The 14843-nt window shown below is 40.3% G+C and overlaps 1 protein-coding gene across 6 annotated transcripts in view; it reads right to left on the reverse strand.

Moving 5' to 3' along the window:
- Positions 1-9091: 9091 nt before the first annotated feature.
- Positions 9092-14843, reverse strand: part of ANKIB1 (ankyrin repeat and IBR domain containing 1) — a 162541-nt gene continuing 156789 nt past the window's right edge. For 4 of the 6 annotated variants that reach the window (XM_037019878.2, XM_073238842.1, XM_037019877.2 and 1 more), the window contains 3 exons: positions 13648-13762; positions 12604-12737; positions 9092-12253 (listed from right to left, as the gene is read on the reverse strand). In XM_037019878.2, coding sequence (XP_036875773.2) covers positions 11510-12253; positions 12604-12737; positions 13648-13762 — 993 coding nt within the window. In that variant the 3' untranslated portion in view covers positions 9092-11509. The remainder of the gene's footprint in view (positions 12254-12603; positions 12738-13647; positions 13763-14843) is intronic. The other 2 variants (XM_037019879.2, XM_037019880.2) reach the window with 2 other exon arrangements.

Genomic DNA, 14843 nt, shown 5'->3' on the forward strand with positions numbered 1-14843 from the left:
CATTTGTAAGACAACATTACTTTGGTGAAGTTTTGCAGGCACTATTTAAAGCTGTACACCACATCTCTAAATGATAAAGTTGAGTACAGAAACCTGTATTTACTTCTTTCTCTTCCCTTGATCTGCAGGAGTATTTTGGCATCTGACTTTTTTTTTTTAAGAGTAAGATAAATCAATGAATTCTTTCTCTGGAATTCCAGAGTCAGACTGGAGAGAAGAACAGTATCGACCTGGAAGGGGTTAAAGAGGATTAACATTAAGTCCATGAAGGGCTCAGGACAGAGTGTTGGCTGCCATTGTCCCTGTCCTACCTATATTTCTGGGCTTAATTCAGAGGACAGATCTTCTAACTGTCTGGGACAACTGGCCCCCTTTGCAGTCCCATAATGTTTAAGATATTTCAATCGTGATAAAATACATGTAACAAAATTTACCATAGTGTATAGTTCAGTAGTGTACTTTCACGTTATTGTGCAACCAACCTCCAAACATTTTTCGTCTTGCGAAATGGAAACTCCATGCCCATTAACCAACAAGTCTTCTAACCTCGGCACTGACATCTGTAATCTTATATAGCCAGTTGGTTACATTCCTGAGAGCCTAGATTGGATGACCTCTACAATCCTCCTGGAGTCCCCACACCTGGTTGGTGTGAGATGCTTGATGAGAAAAATTTTCACTGAGTCGTACAAGCCCATACTCCCAAATGCAGCCAAATGAACCTACAGCTTCATCCCGGCCTTGCCTGTTTCTAATCCCAAGTGCTGGGCCAGGCTGCTGCTTCTCTAGCAGGAAGATTATGTTACACCTACAGGATGAACAAAGGCTTACTCCTGGTGTGCTTCAGGTGGTCCAAGGTCCAAGGAGGGAGCTAGAGAGAAAGATAAAAGTAGAGGGAAGGGTGTGCCAGATGATGGAGGATCTCAATTTTCAGGCGTAGGGTGTCTGACTATCTGGCAGGCGTAAGGTTTTGGTTGCAGTGCCATAGTGAACACCACCTTGGGAGATGCAGTCTGCTCACGGTGGGTGGGTTAGGCAGAGGAGGGCAGTACTAGAGAGAGGAAGGCAGTCTAAGAGCTCATGCAGTACACTTAAGGCACTAGAGGTTAGAACTAGGATAAATGGGGTAGAATGAGTTAGTCGTATGTGATCATGAAAATAGACAAAAAAGATTGATAGTTGATGTCTGACTTATGCATCTGCAGAGCAGGGGAGACCTAGGAAAGCCCCAGATTTTACTGTGGGTAATTATCACTTACTAAAATGAAGCCATCTTAAGAAAGGAGGAAATGGTTTGGGGAGTTGTGAGGTATGTGATAAATGTGGACTTAGATATTCTGAATATGTGGAAACAGAGGAAATGTTAGCTTGACAGAGTGCTGGGAGCTGGAGCTCAGGCCTAGACGTAGAACTGGGGGACCTCACAGAAGCAAGAGGTGAGGCTGGGGACAGATGAAATAGGAATGAGAGAAAAAGGGGGACCCAAAGACTGAACTGTGGGGTGCTATAACTAGGAGACGGAAGGAAGGAAAAGCATGTGGGTGACCAAAATATGAGAGTGGTGAGACCATAGCATCATGGAGGCCAGCTGACTTTCAGGGAGGTGCTGAAGTGTAGCTACAATTCATTTAGGGTTATAGCTCTTGAGAATACATGATGTTGTGTAATTTAACCTATACCAAAAGGTCAAGGCACAATAAAATTAAGAGCAAGCTCCACGGATTTGACACTGACCAGATCACTGATCTGGAGGAGCAGGGAAGAGAGAATCCAGACTCCGTGGAGGCAGGAATGGTTGTGTGGAAGGAGAGGCCAGACCCCAAGAGAGTCTGGCTGTTTCTCCTCTGGAGGGAGAGAAACAGCAGGGGCAGGAAAAGATTGTGTTTTTTGATTTTTGTTTTTTCACTTCCTATGTTAGGGGATATTTTGAGCATGTTTGAAGGTGGAAGGAAATGAAGGTATAGAAGTGGGGAAAAATCAGAATTGAGCAGGGATAAGAGGAGGGCTGGTCTTGGACAGGCCCAAGGCCCTTTTCTTCCAAAACTGGAGAGAGGAATGGGAACATTCACCTGGAGAGCCTCCTGTGAGCAAAGGAAGCAGGGAGGAAGGGGGTCTGCAGAGTCCGTGCGGGGGTGGGATTTGGGCTTAGAGGACAGTGGAGAAGGCTTGATCTGGTTGCGTGGGGCTGCATGTGGGAGTCAGCTGGAGAGGCTTGGGTACCAGAGAAGATAAGACTGTGATTAACGCAAATGAGCTCAAAACTGACACAGTCAAGAGAGCTCCACTTTGGGACAACAGTGAATTATGATTCTGTGGTGACGGTGGGTCATAACAACATAACTCCTTATGCCAATCTGACATGGATCAACTGGCCAGAGACCTGGACTTGGGCTAGTGTTGTCTATAGTTTGTTTTTGATGCTATGATGCCTAATGCAAATTAGGCAAAGAGAATAAAATCAAAACTTAGAATGAAAAATCAAAACTGTGGGAATAAAAAGCTCACTGGGTAAGGAGGTTTAATTCCTTCCAGTGAGGTTAGTCCTGATTCTCCAGAGGCCCAGTGTGGAACTGAAGTAACTCTGACCGGGAAAACAATTTGTAACCCCCATCTTTGTTGTCTGCTGGGCTAGACATTTGTATTACAGCTGTTCTGATTCCTTTGTACCCTAACAATTTCTGTAGAAAGTTTCTGCTATTTCCTTGGTCCCCTAAAGGAAACTAGATGCCAATAGAAGCAAATTTTGAGTGAACTGAACCTTCAAAGAGCAATTCTGAAATTCTTAGTGATGGTGTACTGCCACAAACTGAGCCCCAGGATGGCAAGATGTCCCTTGCCCACCTTTTGTTATCTGAATTGCAGCCTATTGGAAAGATGCAGAACTGAGAGAAGCCTAGAGTCTTTAGGTCAGGAAACTGTCCTAGGATTTGCTGAGCCAAATACCCCTTGCCTTTGTTCAAGTGGTTCTAGGACTCAAAGAGCCACCACTTCTACAAAGGGGGATTCTGGATGTGAGATGAACCTGTTATCCCCACAGAAGAGAGAGAGGCTCCATGTGAGGAGAACCTTGCTGCAAAAAAGGAAATAGACTTGAGCCCAGATCAGAAATCACAACATACAATAAACACAGAACAACTCTGAACTGGATCTTCAGCAAAGTAAAGATTATGGAGTCTTAAGAACCATAACATATAAAGAAATCTTATGGAGATATACCCATCTATTTATCTTTTACAGATACAACACTTGGCAATTCTAGCAAATTTTGCCTACAAGTTCTCTCTGAAACCATCTCTTTGTTTCTGTCTCAAGCAACCTATTACTCCCAGAGGAGCCTTTTGAGTCTGAACCACATCAGGGTCTGGCATGAAGATGACAAGGGGTCATTTCCTGCATGGGTGACTTGCACAAGGGGAGGGATGGGGAAATTCGATGGACTTTCTGGTCTCTCTAGGATCCTTTATCATGGAGCTTCAGAATTGCTAGATGTAAGTGAATTCGCAGATTTCAAGTAAGACATTTGAATTTAAGTACAAGCATTATAATCACACAACCAGACTTTCTGATTACTTGTTTCAGATTAGCCCTATCTCCCCTACTTTAGAATTTCTTACTGTATTTATAACCTGGTATCACTACCAGCAAAGTGCTGAAAATGGGTGTAACTTGTGAAATGTAAGTAGAAGAGAGGGACTTTAAAGTCACCCAGCAAAAATCTGGGAAGACACTCTAGAGCTCCTGAGTCTGGATAGCTTAACAAACATTACCAAGCGCAACCCGACAAAGGATTTGGCTCCAAAGTCATGGTGAATTTCATCAAGCTGTACACTGCAATTTGAACATTTTATTACATGTAACTAAAAAAAAAAAATACCATAACTAGAAAAACAGAAACAAAAACCCCCAAAGTCACAGTGAGTTAATTTCCATGCAAGAAAGCAAATTCAGCTCTTGCATGTTCTCTTGGCATCAAGAAAACTTTCCCACATAATAGGGGCACGCTGGCCAATTTCTTTCTTGAGTTTCTGCCGTCCCAGCACCACAATGGACATTTCTGTTGCTTGCGCAACGTTCCCGACCACACACAGTCTATTGTGTGAGTCCACTGTATGTGCCGTCACATAGTGGTGGTGGCTCAGTTAAAGAAATTCTAATGCCTCTTTAATTTATTCTCAATATTAGAAATTCGTCTTTTGAGAAGACAGTTCACAATTTGAAGTCTGTCAGGAGTGGTTTCAAATCCAGTGATGTGTAGCACATTTGTAAATCAACCCAGGACATCCGTAACAAGGCAACGGAAGCTTGCAGGGGGAGCAGGGAATCCAAAGATGAATTCAGGTTATACTTGCCATAAATGATGGGCCTCTAACTTATTTTTTAACTTTTGTTCTTTGTAATTCCAAGTGGGTCTTCCCTCATCTACCTCTAGGCATGGTTTGGTGAGCACATCTGTCTACCCATGAGGGGGCCGTGGTGAAACCACTCATGTTAAAGGCCAGTGCACAGGTAGCCATGTTTTTCTGAAAACGAGTATGCCACTTGGCACTCATAGGCTCAAAGAATGTCAATGGCCAAAAAATGTTGTGCCATATATTTGACATTACCATCAAGAACTAATGTTGCCAGTTTCAGTATCTTTTGCTTAATCAAAGTCCTTGAAACAAATGAATCAACTGCTGAAGATATCTTCAATGATTCCCAAGTCTGAGCACTACTGACAGCTGATAATGCACCAAGATAACATCTGATTTCTCTGACTGTTGCTCTAAAGCAAGGGGTGGCAAACTACAGCTGGCATGCCATATTCGGTCTGCTGTCTTTTTTTAACTTTTTATTTTGGAATACAGATTCACAGGAAGTTGCAAAAATAATAGAGACCTTGTGCCCTCTTCTTATGTGGATGTAAGTTTTCACTTTCACTCTAGGAGTTCAAGTGCTTGGTCATACGGTAAGTAGATGCTTAGTTTTTAAAGAAACTACCCAGCTCTTATCCAGGGTGGCTATACCATTTACTCTCCTGCCAGCAATGTATGAGTGATCCAGGTTCTCTGCATCCTTGTCAGGATTTGGTATTGATACTATTTTAGCCATTCTGACAGGTGTCTTACTGTGTTTTTAATTTGCATTTCCTGATGGATAGTGATGTTGGACATCTTTTCATGTGCTTATTTGCTAGCCATGTCTTTTGTCCATTTCATATTGGGCTGTTTGACTTTTTACTCTTAGGTTCTGAGAGTTCTTTATATATTCCAGATACTTGGCTTGCAAGCATTTTCTCCCAGTCTGTAACTTGTCTTTTCAGCTTGTCAAGACTTTTGCAGAGCAGGTTTTAAATTTTGATGAACTCCAAATTACCAATGTTTTCTTCTGTGGATCATACTTTTGGTATGAAGTGTACAAGTTCCTGGAAAACTCTCTTCTTTGAATATTTTCTATTATGTTTTTTTTTCTAGAGGTTTTATATTTTACATTTAAATCTATGACTCATTTTAATTTTTATAAAAAGTATGAGATTCAGGTAGTGATTCATATTATTTTATAACCATTTGTTCCAGCAGCACTTCTTGAAATGATTATCCTTCTTCCATTGTATTGCCTTTGCACCTTCATCAAAATCAGTTGTTAATATTTGTGTGGGCCTATTTTTGATTCTCTCTTCTATAGGTCTATGTATCTCTCTCCCCACCAATACCACAACAGTCTTCATTACAGCAGTCTTGAAGTTGGGTAGAATGACTTCTCCCACTTTACTTTTTTCAGAATAGTTTTACCTATTTCAGTTCCTTTGATTTTTCATATAGAATTTTGAATCATCTTACCTATAGTTATAAGAAAATTTGCTGCAATCTGGTAGAAATTGCTGCCAAGCAAATGAACCAAGCCTAGTCATTCTGTGAACTGAGACATCCCCCCAACACACACCACCACTAAGCCAGTGGCTTTGCTTCAGGCAGCCAAGTTGGGCATAAAATATCTCCCAAAGGAGTAAACCACCACTTTTTCGTGTAAAGTTGAGATACTAAGGTCAGGCTAGCTGCACTCTAACACTCTAATATACCATTTCAGTTTGACTCACAAGACCTTTTGGGCCCATGCTAATTCTCCAATTTCAGTTGACCCCCCCCCCCACAGTGGAGATGTCACACCAGTGACATGATGAGTCACAAGGCCTCCATCAGTTAGGCCTTCCATTTCAGTAAGGGCCTAGGAGCGCATTAACAGCTGCCTTTCTTCAAAATGCATGAACTTGGTGGCTGTCAGGCAGGTGGCGATGTTGTGCTGGGAAGTGGCCTGAGTACTCAGGCTGCCCTTAGTTAAGTCTTAAACTAGAGTGATTTCTGACTCTCTTCCTGGGATTCGTTAGTTTCTGCCAGACCACCCAAGATGGGTGAGAGGGAGGTCACCTGGGTAACGATTCACTTGCTTCATTATCACCTCTACATATAGCAGCCCTGAACAGCTGAACCCCACTGAAAACTGAGACTGGTACTTGTGGGTATATAGCGTATCAATCTCATTAGACATTTGGGTTTGGAACACTACATAGAATATGTTAAATTCAATCACCCAAAGGGCTGTCCACAAAGGAAGCCTCCCTTCCCCACTATGGAGAGTGTTCAAATGTCTTTTTCCCAACTGAGCAATCTAAAATGTGTGAGCCACACTGGCTACAGCAGACAGCAAATAATGTGCCAGATCCTGCAAAGGCGGGGGGAGGCTGGCCTCTGGGGAGAAAACTCAAGTGTTAGTTTTTATTTGTTCCCTTTAGCCCCTTGCTCCAGGGTCAGTGCCTGAACACTGGTACAACTACCTCTGCCATGGCTGTGATGATGCCTGCGTGCATCCAGAGAGAATGAGGGCCCAGGGGCTTCTTCTTCATGCACCCACCGTTTCACCTGTCTTTGGCACCTTCTGCATCCCGTGAACTGGCTGCCAGTTAAGTCAGAGGCCTGTGAGGGTGATCTGCTCTGCATCTTGAGGTAGGGCTTTGCATTCACTTTTGCATTTGAACGTGCTACAACTGCTTGTAGCCCAACCCAGTGACTTGTAACATCTTTAGTCTACCACAGCTCTCAAGGTTCTTACTGCTGATTCCATTTATTTCGTTTGGAGACTCCTTGACTCAGGAGCTACAGCCATACTGCCTTTCAGATAAGACCACGGGAACTCCTGACTCCCTCATGAAAATATTCCTTCCTCTGCCTGGCTGCAGGGATTAGTAACAAACTGCACAACTTGGATAGCTCTAATCACTAAGCCTTTAAACAAAGGCTAGACTCCAGTTCAGTAATAGGTAGTACAGTAGGGATCCTTACTCTTCCACACCCCTTGGCCATAACTTGGTTGACAGCATTCACTACCAGATAGATCCCAGCAAGTCATGTATTCCCAAATATGGCACATGGCTCCAATTTCAGAAATGAAGTCTCTGACAGCATTCTACCCTCACTGCCCAAACTATCAGGTTTGGAATTTGATTTTACCCTATTTACAAACTAGTAAGGTAGCTGGCACAGTTTTATGGATGCTGACAGAAGACACAAGACTCCCAGGTCTGAAACAAAAAATTTCATCACGGATGGCCTAGCATGCAAAATGAGCACCAGCACATTTGTCAGTTCTCTTGTCGCTAGTTCCACAGGGGCAACGTAACGGGCTGGGATGGAGCGTTTGTGATGTGGCTGAGGAACAGAGGGTGAGGAATCCATTGCTTTGATAGCTAGCTTGCTCCTTGTTCTCAAGGTTAACTAGCTACATAAAGCCTGAGAAGGGGACTGGCAAAAATGTCAGGCCTTGCAGTGCTGGCATGCCCAGCAAAGTGTGTAGGCACATAAGAGGTCCAGGAAAACTGGATTACCTTGTCCAACAATTATCTTTTTCTATATTGTATTTTGTTTGCTTTTTGATGTATATCTCTCTTAGCCTGTCTTAAACTGATGCTGGCTAAGAGAGGATATACAATCTGATTCAGAATATTTTCAAATTACTCTGTCAAAAGCTGGAGAATAATAATTCCTTCAAAAGTTGGTTACCCTCACTTTGTCAGCCACCTGGTAGTCCTATGTGGAACAGACGATCTTTCTTTAAGAACTATGACTACTGTCCGTTCCTAAAATAAGGACAGTCATGTAGTATACTAGAGTCACATATCTTTCTAGAAATAAATCTGCTCTTCAGGTGAGAAGGTGGTTAACAACTGAAAAGGCATCATACACTGTTGCTAAGGAAGAGACCCAGCAATTACACCAAGGTCCCAAGTATCACTCAGCCCAGGAGCTGAGCACATGAAAATTTTTGTCCTATGAGTTTTTATTTCAGCCTTAAAAAACTCCCAAAATTGTATTCACTATTTAGATTTTAAAATTTTACTCTTAACAGATACACTAGCTGTAACTATTTCAAAATTACAACCAAACTTCAGCAAGCCTCAGATTTTAATTCCTAATAGGGAAATTGATAATGTCTGAGGACTAAAAAGAGAACAAAAGTGAGATCAATGACTGTCGTAAACAACATTTAAAGAACAGTTCAGCGTATGAACATGAGAAGTTAGGCTTCACATCCACACAAGGAAGCACAAAGGAAAACATGACTTGAAGGGAGCCCTGGTAGACGCCATGCAGCACCAGCAGGGAGCATGGAACTTGCTATGTGCCCTGAGGCTCAGATGCCAAGGGCTGTCTGGGTAACTCAAGTGGGACAGGATAGTAAGTTAATGGTGTTTCTAGCCATAAGGCATCAAAAATTTTCTGGTCCTAAGCAACTTCTTCAGGTATCTTAAAATTCTTTCTCTGTATGTTTCTATTAGAGAGTTCAAGGAAAAATCTTTAACGCTTTTCTCCTGAAACTACAGTGATGAAAATAAACGGAGCACTGAAGTTACAATGTTGTAACACATTGTCACACAATGATTTGGGGCTCATCTTTGGTGTATAAAATGCTCAGTAAGTGGGCTGGTTAAAAAATATTAGGCACTAATCAATTACATGAAAGAACCAAATTAATCCCATCATATTGGAGGGAATCTAATTGGAAGAAAATCAGCTTCCTGACTAATTAAAACAAAGTCTATAATGTAATGAGACAAAAGTGAAGTTTAAGTAATAAATGTTTAATCAAAGAATTTTACATATTATTAACAGCATTCATTTGGCCAAACATCTACACGTCTGTAGAATCCTACTGTATATAAAGTGGGAATGTATCAAGTATAGACTATGAAAGTGCAAATAACAAGTCAAGGTTAGAGTAATTTCTTTTTTTTTTTACATTATAAAATTAACTTGTTTACAAAATAGGCTTTGCCAAACTTTATTTCTGAATTGTAAAGTCAATGACTGTGTTGTTTTTAAAATATGTACCAAGGAAATACAAATTGGATAACGGTTCTTTCTTATGCTCAGGAGAGAGCAGCACAGAAACAAAGGGCACTGCACAGGGGCCAGGAAGGAGAGCCTGTCACCCTCAAGCCCGCCCACTCCTCACACCCAGCACTCTCACCTCGCTGCAGCTTTGCAAGGAGCCTCAATGGGATATAAAGGCTCCTTCTATCAAAAAATTACAACTTGGTTTAAAAACTGATTGGTGTTTATATTTTTAATCCAAAGTAAGTCTATAAAAAAAATCCTTTAATGGACTATTTCAGTTTAATATACAGTAATACACTGTAGATAAAGTTAATATTTTCCCCAACTAATTGTAATGGGGATTGATATCAATGTTTCTTTTAATTGAGGAAATAAAAAAACTAATGTGGACCTTTGATATCCATGGCACACAGTTTATCTGAGGGGAACCCAGGGAATATGAAATACTGTCATATAATGTCCTAGCCATATGGATTTAAAGTATAAGAACATTCCAAAAGCAGATTTCTTGGGGGAAAAAAAGTGATCAAAAGCCGTAATTACAACTCATGTGGATATTCATACTAAGATAACCTTTCACCCAGCCCAGGACTTGCCTGTACAAACTTGGTATTGAATTTTGATATCTGTAGATTTCTGGTAAGAATCTGGCAAAACATTAGATGGAGTGTTGCATATCTATTTTGCTTATATTATGCTAGTTTTCATAATATGTAAGTAAAACAGCCATTCCAACATTTTACTCTAGTTTTAATTACGCACTGTACCATTGTATCTTAATTACAACTAAGACCAGTATTTTCTTCACAGTAAGACACTGATAACTAGGAAGTTGATTTTTTTCAACACTAAACAGTAATCACACAGCAAATGAGTATTGTGCAAGAGAACAAACACATGTCAGCATTTGCTACTTAGGCAAACAAACTGATTCAACATTTAGCTGTTATATTTACTGTAAAGGCAAGGCCATGGGTGGTTTTATGGAGGTCTTTGCAATTCATAACATAGTTACTTCAGAAGAGACACTGAAATTTGAATTACTTATTTAACTGGCAACTATCCATTTTAGGTTAGGCAAAGGCACGGTAACATGTTGCGCAGGATGTTTACTGAATTTTTAAATAATTGTGGGATTTACTATAACTCATGGAAACTCCACTTTTTTCTATTTTATAAAACACTTACCATTAAAAGTAATTGCACCCATTAGTAATTAGAATGCACTGTAAAATTGTGAAAACAAAGAACTATGATTGCACTTTCAATAAAGTGTCTCTTAAAATACAGCACCGCTGTTGCTAATCAACTGTATTTTAATATTAAAATAAACTGTTTTTAACAGCAGCATTAGGTTTAGTTAACTTAAGCTACAGGCTACATTTATTTAAATGCAGTCTCCATGGCAACAAGTCCATAAAATTCTGGAATATCATTGCCACCAAGTGGCACCCTTTGCTCCGGAGAAGACTGAGACTGCCCTGGAGCCTTCGAGGACACCACACACCTTCACGCCTTGTTAGCGCACGAGTCAGAGTTTGGCACGAGAGGACTATAAATAGACATGACAAGAAATCTGATTCATATGAAAATTAAAATTAATTACACAGTGGTAGATGTAGCACTAAAGAGAAGCCTGGGATACCTCAAGTCACACTGCTCAGACAAAAAGGAAAGAAGATAGTAATGAAGAGCACAAAGAGACTGAGGAACGAAATGCGATTAGATCTGTCCAAAATAACTTCTAGAATGAAGAAAACAATTTTTTTTAAAGGAAAAACTACCCAAGGATTAGGGCGTAAGCCTTTAAATGTTCAATTTAAGTATTGCCGACCGCAGGCTAAACAGAGGACTGCATTTTCTTACACTGTGAAATCTAACCTATTTATTCCATTGTGTTTCTTTCTGCACTTCTTTTTGTCAGCAGAAGGAGAAAGGCTATCCAATTAAATACAAAAGAAATTCCCTTTAAGGTTAGAATCAGAAATGAAGCTAACATTTAAGAGAATTCCTTTGTATTCAATCCTAGTATCAGTGGTTTGTAATTGAGTTGGAATTAAGTGAATCAAGTCTCTGGAAAGCATACTCCACTACTTTACCATCTGTACCTGCCATTCATTTAGAGTCCAGAGGTGTGCAGTTCACACTAAGTGTACTTGCTCAAGCCAATCACTTGAGGTTTGAACTGTTTGACTTGAAACATCTGAACCATCCCCCTTGCTGGCTGCCTCATTACCACTGTCACCAGCCTGAGATGCTGCTTCCCCAGCCAGAATATTTTCTCCCAAAGGATTTTCTTCTTCTGTTTGGGTTCCTGTACCCTCACTGACTATAGCATCTTCAAATGCTGACTCTTCTTCTGGAGGCACCCGTTCCACATCTGGCATACCTTCTGACCCATCTTTGACACATGGGGGCTGGGGATCTGTGCTGACTTCTGTAGCCGCTGGAGGAATGAGGGCAATACTCTGAGGATTCATGTCATGAAACCAAGCCATGATATTGCCAAGAAGATTGTCACTGATGTTGGTGTCCTGGCCAGCTGAGTCAGGGTCACTGGATGAGGGATAGAATTCACTTCGTGCCTCACTGAGAGGGTGTGAACTCAATGTGTCAGTTGAAAACGGGTCACTCTCTGTTCCTAGTCTCATGAGGCTGTCACCGAGTTCCAACAGCTCAGAGCTACTCAATGCAGCCCGAGGGCTATCTGTGTTTCTGGGGACTGAGTCCAGCCTGGAAGGTAAAGAGGTGCCTATTGCTCCTAAGGATGCTTCATTATCAAGGAAATCTCTATTTTCCTCATTGATGGTCAGCCCAGATTCTTGCAGTGATAACTGTATTGCGAGAAGTATATTAGGATCATCTTCATCCAAGGAACTCAGAGCCTGAGGCAACAGAAAGTAAAATCACTTTAAAATTCAAAAGGAAAAATGATTTAACCTAATCATTTAAATGTAGTTTACTATTGGTCTTTTACCAAACAGACAATATTACCTCAATTTATATAGATCTATTCAAATCAAATAAGATTTCACCTACCCATGCTAAAGGGAAAAAAAAATCCTAAAGATAAATCTGAATTATGGGCATCTTTTCCTGTAGTACATCTCTGAAAAAAGGTTGTAGAGTGGAAGGAAGAAAAAAGGAAAAGCAGTGAAAGTGAAAATAGGAAGCCAAGCTAAACAAGAGAGAAAAGAGCAAAAGCAGGGAAAATAAGGCTGCTCAGGAAGGCTACCTGAAGAGAGTCTTGGTTTTCAGAGCGACTGGCAGGGGCGTAGTCACGCAGGGAGGAACTGTGCAGCGCACTCATGGACGCAGAACTTACCACTGAGGCGCCAGGCCTGCGGCCGCTGCCACCTTCAGTAATATCTGTTTCAAAGCAAGTGGTACCAGTGACAACTTAGTCATACAAAACTTCATACACCTTTTTAGGGCAATTCATGATTTGGTGCTGGTGCAAACCTGTGGTCACATGTTCTCTTATTTGTCTCATCATAAGCAAAAAAATGTATCTAATACTGTTGCTTCAACTCCATGATTGTTATTTACACTTTTGCTTATACTATATATTGTTCTGTTCATAAATGCAAACACTACCATCCCTTTTTTTTTTCCTGAAGCAATAACAAAGGTGTTTAGTTTTCAGAGTTCTTAAAACTAAAGAATTTGGGAATTACAATAGCCCAAAGAGCAGATCTTTAGTCCACTGATCTTGACTTATTAAAGATGATCTCCTGACATTACAGTTTGAAGATTTTCAATTAACAATTTAACATTTAAAGATTGGTAATTAAAATAAATTATGTCTAATACTAGACATTTTTTCTTTTACAGAATGTTTATAGAAACACTGAGGCTACGCGAAAAATATTCCATGTGCACGGTAACAGTAATCAGCAGCCACAATCACTGAGTGCTCACTAAGGCGCTACGAGTGCTTAAGAGCTTATATACATTATCTCATTTTATGAGCACAGTGGGCCCACAAAGGCACTGATCACAGCCCCCTTAGAAGGAGGAGACTGAAGCTTGGAGAGGTGAAGTGACTTGATTAAGGTTTCATGCAGATAATCAGCAAAAATGGAGTCACCAACCCAGGTTTGTCTGACTCCACAGCCCATGTTCTCAATACCCCTGCTTTACTGTGTCCTGTGCCATCAAAGCATCTGCATAAACATCATATATCTAAGTAACAAACTCTTTTATAAACACTTAGTCAGTTTTAAGAATACATTCAAGAGAACTAAGAAATTAAAACATACCCAGTTCAAGAGCTTACCTACAGCGCTTTCACTTGGCTCATCAGGGTCTGGAGGATTACTAAGCAGACTGTGCACATCTCCTCGACGGCGCTGCTGTCTGTGCCGTCTCCGATACTGAAATTCAGCATATTCCTGCATAAACCAAAGGTTATAAAATACAGGAGAGCATGCAATTTTTTAACGCAAATAAAATAAACACCAAACTTTTTTTCCAGGAGAAAAAAATGAGTGATTTTATATACATATTATAAAATCACTTAGCTTTAGAAACTTTGGGTTTTGCCATGCCAAGGAAACAGAAAAGGTAAAATAGAAAAAGAACTTAAAAAAAAAAAAAAGAAAAGTCATTACAATTGCCTGGATAAACTGGGAATACTTGCAAACTCCAGTGCTAGATCATACCTAAGCCTACTTCATATATTTTGGTTTCATTATATAGTACTATAACTGATACCATAACGACTTTACTAATGTAAGTTGGGTTCTCCCTTGGAGGTATGGTTTTTAACAAGTGGCTGTGCTATGCAACAGAAAAAAAATGAAAGAAAGAAAAGCATACACTATTAGGTACTTGTCAGATTGTTAGATTTTGTATTCTTTGGGACTACTGTATACCATATGTACAAGTCAAAATGACTAGGTTAGTTTTAAAATAAGATATTATCTGGCTTCCTTCCTGTATTAGCTAATATGGGGGGTTATTTACGATGCAAGCAAGGGAAAGTGTTTTTATTTAGCACATTAGAAAAATACAGATTTGGGCAGACATATCTGAGTCTACCTGACATTTGTGAAATAGTTTAAAGTGGGTCTGCCATTACCAGAGGCAGGACCTGAGACTACTTGTTATTACGTGGGTACAAATGCACTTTTCCAGATTTCAGTAACAGAAGACTAGAAGAGAGGACAGTGTGCATGACACCAGCATAAAAAGGCTAATTTTGAGAGTTATTTTAGAATCTTTCAGTGTTAATCACTAAAATACTTGGGTTTATGATTATTATGGTTACCCCAAAATACTCAATATGCTTATATTGTGAAAGTAATGGAAGAAACAAAGACAAGTTTTACATCATAGATAAAATTTTCATGTCATATCACTCTGGTTAAATTTATCTTAACTCCTTCATCCATGTAAGCAGTTGGGCTCTAACAAGAGGGGGGAGGCATCCAACCAGGTTAGAAATCAATGAGTGAGAGATACTGGCAGGTG

Source organism: Manis javanica, chromosome 6 (genome assembly GCF_040802235.1).
Source record: "Manis javanica isolate MJ-LG chromosome 6, MJ_LKY, whole genome shotgun sequence".
Classification (NCBI taxonomy): Eukaryota; Metazoa; Chordata; class Mammalia; order Pholidota; family Manidae; genus Manis; species Manis javanica.